Source organism: Lipophrys pholis (genome assembly GCF_963383615.2).
Source record: "Lipophrys pholis genome assembly, chromosome: 6".
Classification (NCBI taxonomy): domain Eukaryota; kingdom Metazoa; phylum Chordata; class Actinopteri; order Blenniiformes; family Blenniidae; genus Lipophrys; species Lipophrys pholis.
The window spans coordinates 9,221,248-9,237,591 of NC_137629.1; the positions used below are offsets into that span (position 1 = coordinate 9,221,248).

Here is a 16,344-nt window from a genome sequence, read left to right on the forward strand (position 1 = left end):
AAATATATGTTCAAAATACTAGTATATATTTTCCATGAACAGCAAATATGTACACCATGAAACAAAATCTGTGATCCGACCCATTTATCCTCAACTAACTTATATGTAACAAAAGTGACAATGTTCCAAGAGTATCTGAGATACTTTTAATATCATTGGTAACTAAATCCCACGTGATCAACTGAGAAAAATCTCCTCCTGATGGCAGTCACCGCACATGATGGAAGTGGCACCTGCAAGTGACTGGTAGCACCCGTAGATAAACTGTCTGTAGGCAGTGTACCGCTTCCAGCTGAAATGACATCAATCATCTACAGTTGTGCTCATAAGTTTTCATACCCTGGGAGAATCTATGATTTCTTGGCCATTCTTCAGAGAATATGAATGAAAACACAAAAGCCTTTCTTCCACTCATGGTTGATGGTTGGGTGAAGTTATTTATTGGCAAACAACTGTTTACTCTTTTTAAATCAAAATGACAAAAGAAAGCATCCAAATGACCCTGATCAAAGGTTTACATACCCCAGTGACTTTGACCTGATAACATGCACAAAAGTTGACACAAACAGGTTTGAATGGCTAATCAAGGTTCCCATCCTGACCTGTGACCTGTGACCTGTTTGTAGTTAGTGTGTGTGTATAAAAGGTCAGTGAGTTTCTGGGCTTCTGACAGACCATTCATCTTTCATCCAGTGCTGCACAGACGTTTCTGGATTCTGAGTCATGGGGAAAGCAAAATAATTGTCAAAGGATCTGCGAGAAAAAGGTAATGGAACTGCATAAAACAGGAAAGGGATATAAAAAGATATCCAAGGAACTGAGAATGCCAATCAGCAGTGTCCAAACGTTGATTAAGAAGTAGAAAATGAGTTGAAACCAAACCACGGTCAGGTAGACCAGCAAAGATTTCAGCCACGATTTCATAACTTTAGCTGAAATACATGACTCTCTGGAAAATTGTGGTGTGGCTGTTTCAAGATGCACAATAAGGAGCCACTTGAAGAAAAATGGGCTGCATGGTCGAGTCGCCAGAAGAAAGCCATTTCTGCACAAATGTCACAAAGTATCCCGCTTCCATTACGCCAAACAGCACAGAGACAAGCCTCAAAACTTCTGGAACAAAGTCATTTGGAGTGATGAGACCAAAACTGAACTTTTTGGCCACAACCATAAACGTTACATTTGGAGAGGAGTCAACAAGGCCTATGATGAAAAGAACACCATTCCTACTGTGAAACACGGCGGTGCATCACTGATGTTTTGGGGATGTGTGAGCTACAGAGGCACACGGAACTTGGCCAAAATTTATGGCAAGATCATTGCAGCATGTTATCAGAAAATACTGGAGGAAAATTTGCACTCATCAGCCTGGAAGCTGCACATGGGACGTTTATGGACATTCCAACATGACAATGATCCAAAACACGAGGCCAAGTCGACCTGTCATTGGCTACAGCAGAACAAAGGGAAGGTTCTGGAGTGGCCCTCTCAATCTCCTGACCTCAATATCATTGAGCCACTCTGGGGAGATCTCAAACATGCAGTTCATGCAAGACAGTCCAAGAACTTACAAGAACTGGAGGCTTTTTGCCAAGAAGAATGGGCAGCTTTGCTATCTGAGAAAATAAAGAACCTTATCCACAACTACCACAAAAGACTTGAAGCTGTCATTGATGTTAATGGGGGCAATGCATGGTATTAACAACTCGGGTATGTAAACTTTTGATCATTTGGGTCATTTGGGTACTTTCTTTTGTCATTTTGATTTAAAAAGAGTAAACACAGTTGTTTGGCAATAAATAGCTTCACCCAACCATTAACCATGAGTGGAAGAAAGTTTTTTGTGTTATCATTCATATTCTCTGAAGAATGGCCAAGAAATCATAAATTCTCCCAGGGTATGTAAACTTATGAGCACAACTGTATTTCTGTACCACATTTAAAAACCAAGGTTGACCAAAGTACTTCACATTTAAAAATAGCAGGGTAAAAACAAAGCTACAATGACATGCTATTTTACTTTATATTATATGTCTTGAACTAAAATATGATTGTGACCAACCTCTTTTGCAGATTTTAAATGATAAAATGAATATAAAGCAAATTTTCTTTTTGGGTTACTTGTATTTGGAATTTACACATAGGCCTATATATGGGATACTTACTCATTTCCTACATCATGTCTGTAGTGTTGACGGTACATGTTGTATGTAGTCGCTAAGACCTTAGTGTTGAGACACACAGGTTCAAACCCACAGTGTTCAGTTATACACCTGATTTCAGGTTGCTCCTCTCTCTTCTCTATCACTCTGGCCTGTTCTCTACAACACACACTCTCTTCCACAGAGATCATTGGCTCATACTGCCCACAGGAACACCTAGATCAAATTGAATAAAACAAATACGATCAATGTAAAACATTATTAGATCCAAATTTGAAATGTAACAACAAATTGTTTATCAAATATATTACTATGTTGTTGTTATTATTTAGTTTTTGTATTGCAATAAAGTAAGATATGATGAGATCCACTTTAATTTCAAGCTCAGCCTCGCCTGTAGACTAGTAATAATTCATTTATTGTACAGAATGTATGACCATTGTTAATGTGATATTGGATTTAGGACGTGGCTGAGTGGTAGATCAGATGCATCATATATCTACCATTCTTTATTCTGTAGTCTCCCGATGTCATTAGGTAAGGACACATTCACATTGATGTCGCCGTGACGATCGTTGACAGTCTCGTCTTCAGATTCTTTATCTGTGTTTCTTGGGTCATCAAGATACGGCTCAAATCCATAAGGTCGGATGCATGATGCCCCCTCAGACACACTCTCATTCTCTTTTTCTTCAAAAAAGTCTTAAACTACAGAGGAATAGTCTGAAAACCTTTCTCTCTCTTCGCTTTGCTGCGGCGCTTCGATCCTTGTCCGGCTGCTGGCACCTGCACTTCTGTGACGTCACCGTCAAAATGGAGGGGCTGAGAGAGCTCGCTCAGCGGAAATCGAAAATCACGACTAGTTTCACTCGTTTTTCAGAGTTGTTTACTTGTGGATGACGGCAGCAAGACAAAAACGTTTTATGAAGATACTTCAATCCTTATTGCTTTTTTTTTTTATGTTTTGGTGTCAGAGGCACTTTATATATTGAGGGCAAGTCGAGAATGACGTGGTAGTGATGTGCCTCACGCACGTGTCGATTCGAGAAGGAATTAATATAGTCACAAAAAAAAAACATTTCTAATGTGGGCCGGAAGACTCTCTTGTGACATAAGTTACCTCAAATCATTTCTGCCTCGATGTCGATCAGGTTTGAAAATAACAGACAATCTATTCACGTGGGAGGAGACAGAATCTCAGGGTTTCCTCTAAAAACCTGCCATCTAGCAGGCTGTGTCCACAGAGTCTGTATCCGTGGTGACTGACCCCAAGCTTAATTCAGCTCTCTTTCTGGATAGGAAAATTCTGAGTTTCCCTCATTTCAGGGTTAACATGCTCTAAGTTTTCACAATACCTGCTTAACCCCCCTGATATGAGCTTAACACTATGCATTGGGAGCTGTGCTTCAACATACCATTGCTCTCTTTTTGGACCCAGGTTCAATGAAACACAACCTATTTCGCCCCCCTGTTCGCCTGCAGTTTCTTCCAGCTTGTCATCTCCAAATTTGTTGTCAAAATAATGAAGTAAAATAAGATCTGTTGTGAACACAGTCTGGTGCAGGAGGACACATTTGATTGGTCCAATATGCTGTCATGCCGAACACGAATAAACAGAGCACAGTAACATAATGTTTTGTAACTCAGTCTGTTTTGTGTTTTATATTATGCGATGTAGACCCTCTTGATGCAGTCACTGACATGATTTTGGTAAAAGTCACAGAAATGTCTGTGTCAGATAGGTGAGGATATATGATACTTCTATTGTCTTGTCCTCATCTTTTGTCCATGTTGTTTGTACACACTTTTGACAGGGATGGACAACAACTTTGAGACTGATGAAGATCCGGCTGGAGAAGCTTGTCTGACAGTCGGTGAGATCTGTTCACTCTAATTGACACGACCGCATACGTCACATATGGTTCCATTATGATTTCCACATCATTTGAGCTGAGCTGACTGAGCTGAACCTGCTTTAGTCCCTGGCTGCTGCATGAACTGGTTTATAAATACCTTTAAAACCACAAAGTTTTCCATCGCTGACTCAGAAACTTCTGTAATATTTGTTATAATTTTGGGTTTCTTTAGCGTTCTGTAGTCCTCATTCCTCAATAAGATAAAGAGCCTGGAAGGCAAGAACTCCAAAGAAGGAGGCAAGGACCGTATAGGTGTATTGCACTCGGGTCACAAATTTCCCATGATCCTCTCTAATTTGCTTGTGTCCGCCATTTTCAATGCAATCAAGGTATAGTGAACGGCAGCTCAGTGTTTTTATATTGTCTATAAAACTACCATAAAACATAACAAATAATGCTGCTACCAGGGTATTAACGTGGGAACACATGAAAGCTGAGCTGAGATGAGATGATCCGACGACATCATGATAGATGGATAGATAGATAGATACTTTATTCATCCCCGTGGGAAAATTCACAATTTCAGCAGCATCAACAGAACTGGTTTGCACAGGAATAAAGAAAACAAAAGCTTTATATACAACAGAGTCTGGTACCCATGAGTACTAGGGTCCCTTCTAGTACCCATTTCCACAGTTTTTTAACTTATAACTCCCTTGGGGGAGTTAAACAGCCTCCATGGCATGAGGGAGGAAAGATTTCCTCAGTCTGTCAGTGGAGCCGGACAGCGACAGCAACCTGTCACTGAAGCTGCTCCTTTGCCTGGAGATGGTGCTGGACAGTGGATGCAGTGGGTTGTCCATGATTGACAGGAGCCTGTCCAGCGCCCATCGTTCAGACACAGATGTCAAACTGTCCAATTCTGTGCCCACCACAGAGCCTGCCTTCCTCACTATTTTTCATTTTTCTTGATGCTGCCCCCCCAGCACACAGCAGCGTAGAAGTGGGAGCTTGCCACTACAGAGTGATAAAACAGCTTTTTACAGATGTTGAAGGATGCCAGCCTTCTTAGGAAGTACATCTGGCTCTGTGCTTTCCTGCATGTAAGAGTACTGAGGTGTACCAGTATCTACACAGTGAAAAGGTGGGCCTTGAGCCGTTATCCAGAGATGGAGAAATTACATTTTGAAGGCAGACGTAAGTCCCAGCTGGCCAGCTGGTGCGAGCCACCATGCCAGCCACACAGAGTGGGTGAAGCAGAGAGGGCACAGACAACTCTTCCACAGACAACTCCCACACAGACAACTCCTCCACAGATAAGGCATAGTGCCACCTGCTGGGAAAAGAGTGATGAATAGGCTAAGGTGCGAGGTCCAGGCCAAGGCTGCTTGCAGCTTTACTTGTCTGAATGCTGAAGGCAGTCACACATTAGTGATCCAAATCTTTATTATTATTATTGTTATTGTTATTGTAATTGTTATTGTTATTTGAAAGTTGAAGGCATTCAAACTTGCATTTTCTTATGGAAATGCAAAACCATCTAGTTTAATCTGTGTCTTCTGTGTCAGGTCCCTGGTCCCAGAGGTCCATCTCTCGCTCACTTCAGCGTGCTGAGGTTCTGCTCAGGAGTACCTTCCATCCCAGTCTGAAGTGGTTGTTCCGGAGTCACAGTCAGGATGAGGAAGAAGACCATTTCGTGGTGGCACATAACCTGGTTTCTCGCTCTTCTACACGTCTCCTCCGTCTGCAGCAGGTTCTTCTGACTGTTGTCCCCCATGGGCAGCTAGTTGGGGAGAAACAGACTGGGGCTTCACAGGTGAGAGACCGTCAAACTTCACAAAGGCACATACTGTACTTATTAGAAGTTCTACCTCTTGAAACTTGGGCCCAAGTTTTTAAGTTTTAGCTTTTTAAGTTTTAGCTTTACACACACACTTTTTTAGATTTCCTGTCTATCATGAGGTGGATCAACACATATTTAATTCATTGTGATTAGCCCTGTCATCCCAAGATATTCTACATCAATAAGAAACTACACACTGCATAATAATTAAAACTAGGCTGTGAATAATCAACTGGTTCAGATCAATTAAGTAGTATATCATATGTGGTGGCCACAGGACAGAAGGTAGATGCACAAAGATCAAGGAAAAATAAAAGAATGAATAAATAGAAAGAGCACGAATCTCAAAGACATAATCAACGTCCGTGTTTATCAATCATATAATTCACATACAGTACATATTACATGTTTACCAGACATTGTGCAGTCCTTCCTCATACAGAATTATGATTGTGTCACAGGTAAGGATCATGGTCATTTTAAGCACAGAGGAACAAGGAATCAGTTCAGATTACTTCATCTCACTGCATTAAAAATGTTTAAAATGGTATTGTGTTCTCATGCAGGGACACTGCAAAGCTGTGTGGAAACTTGTCCTGCAGCGATCTCTGTTGCTCTTCGCACATGAGTACACCAGGAGGGTTAGGCTGGCAGCAGTGTACATCTCCAGAGTTGACCACCTGCTGGACCATCTGAGGAAAGCTCACCAGACACTCAGCCAGGTCAGTTTCATGGCATCTGTGAGACATCTGCCTTGTGGAAAGGTGAAGGAAGGGTCAGGATTTTGGAGTTTGCTGTTGTACGGCTGGTATGAAATGAAAAGCTTATGATGCTGACTGAAATAAAGGCTTTTGTTTATTTCTGCAGGAAGGACAAACAACAAAGCTCTCTTACAGAGAACAGAGGATAGCATGAGACACTGTAAACTGGCCTGTTTAACAGCAGCAGGACCAGTTTATTTAGAATACCAACCAAATGTATCACCCAATTCATCCACACCTCAGACAGAGCTGCACGAACAAACAATGTTAGTGTTAAAGTGTGTATTGGTCAGATTGACAGATTTACACCATCACACAACTCGCTCCAACCAGCAACTACTTGTAAATAAAGCACAGTTAGCCACCTAGCCTGTATTCGTAGCTGGGGATTCAGCAATGGCTCCAGTAAGACTGGTCTAACACAAAATGTTACTTTTGCTGTGTATTGTACAACACTGTAATACACCAGGGATCTCAAACTCAGGTCCTGGACATCTGCAGCGATGCATGTTTTCCATGTCTCCCTTTTTTAACACACCTGAATTTCATGATGGTTCATCACCAAGTTCAGTCAAAATCCTGATAACAAGGCACTCATTGCAATCAGCAATGAAGCAGAGAGACATGGAAAACATGCAGGCCTGTGGCCCTCAAGGATCTCAGTTTGAGACCCCTGAATACCCTGACCCTTCACTGTATTAGGTACGACACCTAAAGCACAGAGCCAGTCGCTACTTATAATGTCAGTATTTTGACAGCTGTGGATATTCAAATGGTTTTATCAGATCGATGCAGTTTATGGATTGTTGACAGCAGGTTTTCAGAGATACAGTATTGTCTTCATTAGGCTCAGGCAACATCAGCAGAAGCTTCATGTGACTTGTCAGGGTTTTTAAGGGTTAAAGTGGCTTTGGTCCAATCTTCACTGACTAGACTACAAATTGGCTATCTCCTCATATTCGGTTTGGCGCTTGTTGGTGGTCAATACTGAGATATTGTCAATGTATATTGGATCACATTTTCTAGACAATTAATGCAGAAAACTGAAAAAAACAAAGCTTTCACATTGTGTTTTGTCTCTTGCCAATGTCTCCTGTTGTGTCATTCTGAAGTTAGTAGTATACGTAATCAATCGGCAGTGCATTAAAACTGCCTTCCATCCAATACTGTTAGGTAAGATGAATCGGTGTGTCAGGAAAAGTTTGACATTTTCAGATGGTGGTGCTGGTGTGTTTCATTCCACCTCCACCCTAGTAATGACAGTAGACGTTCGATTCATACAGAAGGAGACAAATATGTCTCAAAATGCAGTTGCTGCAGACAATGAATTTAACACATTTCTCATTTGTTCCTGCAAAACCACACTGGACTCCATTATATATTAGGCAGCTTAAAAACTAGGCAGCCTCAAGCCAAACCTGAGCCCTGGTTCAATGAAAGAACCGGGGGGGCGTTGACTTGGGTCTTCCGCATGTGAAGCCAATAGTTTTAAATTTAGGTTTTAAAATGAACAGTAATTTAAAATTGGAGTCACAGAAAAGGGTTAAGTCCAGCTTCTTTCACCTCAGAAGGTTTGCAAAGTTGAAGGCCATCCTCTCACACCTTAGCTCGATTAGTATAACGTACTTTATTTTTAAAGAGTTTATGACACCATATTCCATGTTGATGTAATTATTTTCGCCGTCAAGAATGACAGTGAAAGGCGTAATTGCCTTCATCAGATGGCCCCTGGAATTTACCCTTTTTTAAATTTTGCACTGTTGACAAGCTAACCCTCTCCGGGAGGTTGGAGACTGGAGAGGAATGCGGAAGTGACCTCGCAGGAGGAACATTTTCTCTCAGACCATAGGGAATGCTGTGTTTTCATATCGTGTTGGTGTTTTTTATTTTAAGGTATTTTCAACACAGAATGATCTTATACATAGACATATAGTAGTAGACCTCTACTAGATTGCGTATGTCTACACAGTAGACATACTCTAGTGCAGTGGTTCTCAAAATTTTTTGGATCCTGGACCCTCTGCATATTTAAGATCAACCCTGAGTACCCCCCGCCCCCACTCCTGTAAATGTCATAGGACGGGTCCTCAATTATTTACTCCCGAGGGCCAAAATTAGACCAGCATGATAAACCAATGCCGGAACAGTTGCAGGTTTTTTGCACTATGTCAGTAAAAGTTGTTTTTATTGCAGATGTTTTAGCTGATGTTATCATTATTACTATTATCATTGTTATTATCATCATTTTTATTATAGTAGTAATAGTCAAGGTGGTTGTAGTAATAATTTAAGCCTGGGATTTTTAAAACTTGTGTTGAGGGTCACATGAAAAAGCACATCCTCCTCTCTGATCAACTCCATGGAAGTTCTCTGAATGCCGAGCGATCTGGAATGCGTGAACTGTTCAGTAGCTGTTGGTAGAATAACTGGGGTGTGTGTGGAGTCATATATTTTTAAACTCGGTTGCGGACCTGACTTGTTTTACGCCCTGGCAGAACACCCACCTCCTGAGATGGTGATTCTCATTTCCTCTGGTGTGCGGTGCGCCCTGGCGGCTGGACTCATCTCTCATGGCAAAATCCACAACTGAATATAACAAATTCTCCCAATTCGCCACATTCCTGACAGATTAATCTAAGTGACGATGCGCAACGACGCACAACAGGTGGCCGCAGCGCGCAGCTTTGGGCATATTAGTTTGCAACACCGCGGAACATGTTTGTTTCTTTAATTTTTGACTCACTGTTGGATGACGTGTGGTTTCGCCAGGTCATGACATTGAAGTCCGTGGACATCCGAGTGGAGCAGCAATGACGGATACATCAGATGCGCTTAGACTCTGGCTTCGACTACAGTGTGGGATGAGGATTAAAAAGGTGGAGCAGCGCATTTTTTTTACCCACAAATCGCACTTTATTTCTCGTTGATGTGCAGCTAATAGGCCGCCGCCGCAGACAGGTGGCTCCCGCGGGCCGCCTATATAGGACCCCTGTCATAGGATCTTTTTTTAAGAGATGTTTGATTTTCAAGGACCCCTTGCAATTACACCATGGACCGGGGGTGTCTGCGGACCCCCGGTTGAGAATTTCTGCTCTAGTGGATCGTTCACTCTATCTTGTAGACTAGAGGCTCTACACATATAGGTAAGGATCTACAAGCATATGTCTACGCTGTAGGCGCGATGGAGCAGACATTCAATATGGGACCGGGACAGATTGACGGCAGAGTTAATTTTTTATCAGTCCCTCATTAGTGCTGTGACGGGAAATTTCTTCACCGAATAGACTGTCGGCAGCAGCCACACAGCGCAGCGCTTGGGGGAGGTGATGGAGGCCAGGGGTGTAGTTCAAGGAGTCACTGTGTAGGTTATTTGGAAACCCGAAGTAAACCCGAATACCGGAGGAAAACTGTGCACACACGGAGAGAACATACACACTCCACACAGAAAAGCTCCTGCTAGGATTTGCTCCGGGATCTTTTTAGGGGCCAAGCTGAAAAGGCCAGTCTTGTTTTCATGGGTTTTATGAGCTGGAAGCCAAAATTATGTCAAAATAAACAAATAAATACTTGAAATCGTTTGAATTGTGGGCCCTGGATCTGTAATCTATTAAAGTTTAACTTTTTGAATGGCATTATGGTAATAAATAAACTTTTCCATGATTTTCAAATTTTCGGAAAGGGTCTGTAAACAAGCTGCCATGTGTACTCGTGTGCTTTGTGGCCCAGATAACATGCTAATATGCAGTTTAAGGGCAAGCTAACATGCTAACTGTGACATTAAAAAGCTAACAAGCTAATGTGTGCTTTGTAGACCAGATAACATGCTGATGTGCACTGTGACATAATGCTAATACTTTCAATGCGTTTTAATGCTTTTTATTGCTAATGCTAGGCTAGTTAGCTGAGCAGATTAGCATGTGAGATAAGGCCAAATTCCAGGTCAGGGACAGAGTAACCGGTATGATTTTCAGGTAGATAACATTTATAGGGGCCGGAGGCCATGATTGGGCTGGAGGCCGCAATTGGGCCGACCCTGACGGGCCAGTGGGCGAGGTCCCGAACAACGCTGCTTGCAGCTTTAATTTTGTATTGCTTTTTTTCAAAAATGTTTTGGTGTCATAAGCTCTTTAAGTCAGCCAGTCTTCAATCGCATGTCTCCATTTAGTCCAGAATGCTGCAGCACAACTTCTAACTGGGGCATGTAAGAGATGATATATCATTTCCATTCTGATTTCTCTCCACTGGCAGCCCATACATTTTATGATTCATTTTAAGATCTGTGAATGGTCTCTCCCGCCTTACCTCTCTGAGCTGCTCCCCCCCGACATTCCTGCTCTGTGCTTCAGATCAGCTGATCGGCTGCTTCTGGAGGTACTTTTCTTGTTGTGAACCCTCTGTTGTGGAATGAGCTACCACTGCTTGTCAGACAATCCTCTTCATTGTCCACATTTTAAATCAATCTAAAGACCTACTTTTATTCAATGGCTTTTAACCATGTTTGAGACTGAGCCTGTTTGTTTCCAATTATATGTTTTTTTTAGGAATCAAGCCCGGAAGGGAAACCCTCCAAAAAATCACACGCGACACAAGTCTGCAATTTGCCTTTCAAAATAAGATTTTTGCCTCAAATTTACATTGGGTCTTGCACAAATGCTATGTCCTCGAATCACCTTCAAAACCGAGGAGACGTTTCTACTCAAAACATGTGTCAAAGTTTTTGGTCCCTTGAGCTCTTTGGATTTTATTCGCGGTCAAACTCCGAAACCCAACCTCCCACCGCCTGCTTCCTTCCAAAAAATCTCATAAAAACAGACCTGATCGAAGAAGTGGTGATTGGTCATCACAACCATATGATTACTGTTACTCGTAGCACCATCTGAGGGCGTGGCAATGGCCAAACACGCCATGGAAAAGGAAGTGCATCGCAAAGAGCCCTTGCATGATCAGATCAGCCTCAAAGTTGACATATTGCATCAGAGCTTGGCCATCATCACAACCGTATGAGTCTCAGTTGGAACGCCATTTGAGGGTGTGGCTTTGGCCATGTTTGCCAAACAACAGCCAAGTTGGCAGCACGTTCGGACGCAGCGGTTTGAAACTCCTCTCTTAGACAGTGTGTTTTATTGTTTTTGTTCATGTTTTTGTTTTGTCTCTGCCCGACCTGCCTTGCTTTTATCACCTACAGCCAATAGGATCTTTTTTGCATTGGGTTACGGAGAGTACAACTTGTAACCGAGGACTTTTTCAACTCGCACAACATACCGCCAGACATAGCCCAGACACCGGGCTCCCCGTGGATAATCATTCCTGCGGGCAGGAGGAGGACACAGCGGACAAAAGCAAAAGCAAGGCTGCCGGGCCGGCGTCCTCATACAACTGCAGAGAAGGCAACGCTAACCGCCGCTGCCCAGCATTTATCTCTCCAAAGTCAGATCCCTCATTAACAAGATGGATGAGTTGAAGCTTCAGCTGGCAGCAAAAAGACTTGTGTGCGACTGCTGCATTCTGCTGCTCACAGAGACCTGGCTCCACGCTTCCATTCCAGACACCGCTGTCGAGCTCGCGGGCCGCACAGCTCACAGGCACAACAGGAACCGGGACTCTGGTAAGCGCAGCGGAGGGGGGTGCTTTGCATCTACGTGAACAACAGCTGGTGCACAAACTGGAGTTTATCACGGTTAGATGCAGGCCCCTGTACCTCCCGCATGAGCTTACCGTCGTCCTGGTAACTCTTGTGTACATTCCACCGGATGCTAACGCTAGCACGGCTCTTAGCCACTTGGACATTGCTCTCAGCCGGCAACAGAACAACCACCCAGGAGCAGTGCATGTGATCGCGGGGGACTTTAATCATGCTGAGTTGAAAGTAGTGCTTCCTAAATTCCATCAACACATTAAATGTGCCAGCAGGGGAGCTAAGCCCCTGGATAAAGCCTACTCCAACATCAAGCATGGTAACAGGGCCACGCAGCTGCCCCATCAGGGCTCTTCTGATCATATATCGCTGCTCTTGATCCCGGCATACAACCACTGAAGAAGCGATCACCCCGCACAACTCGGACTGTGACAAATTGGCCAGACGATACCCCGCAGCAGTTGCAGGACTGCTTTGAAAGCACAGACGGGGACATTTTCTGCTATCAGGACTTGGAGGTGTTCACATCAGCAGTACTTGGCTATATCCAACACTGTGTTAACACTGTCACAGTGGATAAGCACATCCAGGTGTTTTCTAACCAGAAGCCCTGGATGGACAAGCAGTTCAAGGAACTTCTGAAGGAGAGGGACAGTGCCTTCAGGTCCGGGAACAAGGAGCTGTACAGCTGTGCTCGTGCTGCTCTGAAGAGAGGCATCAGAGAGGCCAAGGCAGTCTACAAGCAGAGGCTCAAGGAGGACTTAGATTACAGCAACAGTTGACAGGTGTGGCATGGGATCCAGCACATCATCAACTTTTGTTCCAGCAACACCACCACAACCTCTGGGCATGCCTCACTGGCATAGGAGGTTAATCACTTCTTTGCCTGCTTCGAGGTTGAGCCACCGGCGGGGTCCACACTGCAGCTGACATCCCCCCACAGCCAGACCTTCAACGTGCAGAAACAGGAAGTGAGGAGAGCCCGGAGGGCAGTGAACCCCCAAAAAGCTGCTTGATCTGACGGTGTGACTGGAAGGGTGCTGAGGGACTGTGCTGACCGACTGGCTGGGGATTTCACCAGCATCTTTAATCAGTCTCTCTCCCCCTGTGCTCCATCTCACCCTGCTTAAAGTCCTCCACCATCATCCCTCTGCCAAAAAAGAACAATATCAGCAGCCTCAATGACTACCGGCCAGTGGCATTCACCCCCATCATCATGAAGTGCTTCAAGAAACTGGTCCGGAGTCACATTACATCATGCCTACCACCCACACTCGACCCCACCAATGTGATTACAGAGCCAACCGGTCCACAGAGGACGCCATCGCCACCGCTCTGCACACCACACTGACCCACCTGGAACAGCGGGGGAGCTACGCCAGGCTGCTCTTCCTGGACTTCAGCTCGGCTTTCAACACCATCATCCCGAGCAGACTGGTAGGCAAGCTGGGGGACCTGGGTCTCCTCCACAGCATCTGTTCCTGGATTATGGATTTCCTGACAGACCGCTCCCAGAGGGTGAGAGTAGGACACCACCTGTCCTCCGCACTGAGCACCAGTACCAGTTATCCACAGGGCTGTCTGCTAAGCCTCCTACTCTACACCCTCTACACCTACGACTGCACCCCCACCCACCAGAACAACACCATAATTAAGTTTGTGGATGATACCAGGGTTGTGGAGCTCATCTCAGGAAGAGATGAGACTGCTTAAAAGGCTGGTGCACCCCCAACAACCTCATCCTGAGAACCTCCTAGTCGAAGGAACTGATCGTCAACTTCAGGAGGTGTAAACTGGACATTCAGCCAATCACCATAAATGGGGAAGGGGTGGAGACAGTGTCAGACTTTAGGGTAGTGGGAATCCACATCAGCGAGGACCTAACCTGGACTGTTAACTCCACGGAAATCCTGAAGAAGGCACAACAGAGACTCTACTTTCTGAGGATCCTCAGGAAGAACAACCTAAAACCGGAGCTCTTGTGCTTCTACCGCTGCTCAGTGGAGTCGGTACTGAGCTCCGGCATCTCACTGTGGTTCGCCAGCTGCATCACAGCAGACAGGAAGAGGCTCCAGAGCAGGGGTGTCAAACTCATTTTGGTCTTGGGGCCGCATACAACTTAATCGGATCTCAAGGGGGCCGGACCAGTAAACTCATTCCAAAATTACATAGAACTAACAATAAGTCCACTTTTTTTCTTTGTATTAGTGCAAAGAAGAAGAAGTAAATTATAAAAATCTTTATATGAAATGAATTGTCCCTTTTACTAAATATATACACACTTAATATAAACACTTTTACTCACTTTAACATTTATTCAAGTGCATTATGCATAAAAACTGATCAGTGATTGTACAATGTTGCAAAACATTTATTCACAGTTTTGTGGAACATAAACCCACTGTCCTGCATGTTAAAATACATCAAACACATACAAATTTAGTGCAATGCTGAAAGCAGCATTCCATACGATTTAGTCTTGCTCAGTATTTGCCCCTGAAACTTGGCATCTTTTAGCCTGCACAAGTGCATCAATATCAGGCATCATGTCCTGAGAAGCAGCCAGTTTCAGAATCTCATTTATGTGCTTATGTGTGAGCTTTGAGCGAAGCTTTGTTTTATTAATGTTCATTACTGAGAAGACCTGCTCACAAAGGTAGGTAGTCCCAAACATGGACAACATTTTTGCAGCCAGTGCTGTCAATTTAGGATAGCCTGGTAGGAGATACTTGTAAAATGTGTCCAAGCCCACAGAAGCAAATTTGTCCTTCAATTCTACATCACACTGCAAATCAATGATTTCAAGTTGCATGTCAACGGGCACATCAGAAGCTCTGACTGTGAATGGTGAGCGAAAAACTGCAAATTCTGTCTCAAGTTCGCTAAAGACCTGAAATCGCTTCTCAAACTCCCTCAGCAACCCTGAAATCTTGTCTTTGTACTGTGTCACGTCAGGATTAACGCTTGCGGCGCACACATCTCTGAGACAGGGAAAATGAGCAGGGTCACCACTTGCCATCTGCGTCTCCCATAACGTGAGCTTTAACTTGAATGCACGTATGCTGTCATAATACTGTGTTACAATTTTTTTGCGTCCTTGCAACATTTTGTTCAGATTATTCAAGTGCTCTGTAATATCAACCATAAATGCAAGGTCCTGCAGCCAAAGTGGGCACTGTAATTCCTTAACAGGTTTTCCTTTTTTCTCCATGAATTGTCCGATTTCCCCACGTAGATCAAAGAAGCGCTTCAGCACAGCACCTCTGCTTAACCATCTTACTTCAGTGTGGTATGGCAGACCATGGGTAATGTTACAGTCACTGAGAAAGCTGTCAAACTGACGATGATTGAGACCTCTGGCTCGGATGAAATTAACAGTTCGGACAACCACCTCCATGACGTGATCCATTTTTAGCGACTTGCAACATAATGCCTCCTGATGCAAAATGCAATGAAATGTCCAAAAATCACCTCCTCCATTTGCGGCTTGTACTTTCTCTCTGAACTTTGTCACAACACCTGCCTTTTTCCCGATCATTGACGGCGCACCATCAGTAGCCAGGCTTACGGCGCGGGACCAGTCCGCCCCGACTCTGTCCAGCGCTCCAACAACGGAGCGGAAAATATCCTCAGCTGTTGTGGTGTCGGTCATAGGCACCAACTCGACAAACTCTTCTGTGACAGTCAAAGTCTCGTCAACTCCACGAATGAATATGGCCAGTTGAGCGACGTCCGTAATATCAGTACTCTCATCAATTGCAATAGAAAATGCCAGAAATGACTCCCCTTTGCGTTTCAGTTGGCGGTCCAAATCTGCCGATAGTTCCGAAATCCTGTCTGCCACGGTGTTTCTCGTCAAGCTAATATTGGCAAAAGCTTGTCGCTTCTCAGGACACACAATTTCGGCAGCCTTCAGCATACAGTTTTTGACGAACTCCCCGTCACAGTACGGCTTTGACGCTAATGCTATATGGCTAGCAATTACGTAGCTGGCTTTCACCGCAGCATCACTGACCTCTCGGCTCCGGGTGAAAACAGATTGCTGTTTCCTCAGACCCACCAGCATTTCATTTACCTTCTGTTTTCT

At 44.0% G+C, this 16,344-nt stretch overlaps 1 protein-coding gene across 2 annotated transcripts in view; it reads left to right on the plus strand.

Moving 5' to 3' along the window:
* The window catches only part of ccdc142 (coiled-coil domain containing 142), a 76,213-nt gene that overhangs the window by 15,380 nt on the left and 44,489 nt on the right, over positions 1-16,344 (plus strand). For both annotated transcript variants that reach the window (XM_080466386.1, XM_080466385.1), the window contains exons 2-4: positions 3,977-4,036; positions 5,587-5,834; positions 6,428-6,583. In XM_080466386.1, the coding sequence (XP_080322512.1) occupies positions 3,979-4,036; positions 5,587-5,834; positions 6,428-6,583 (462 nt within the window). In that variant the 5' untranslated portion in view covers positions 3,977-3,978. The remainder of the gene's footprint in view (positions 1-3,976; positions 4,037-5,586; positions 5,835-6,427; positions 6,584-16,344) is intronic.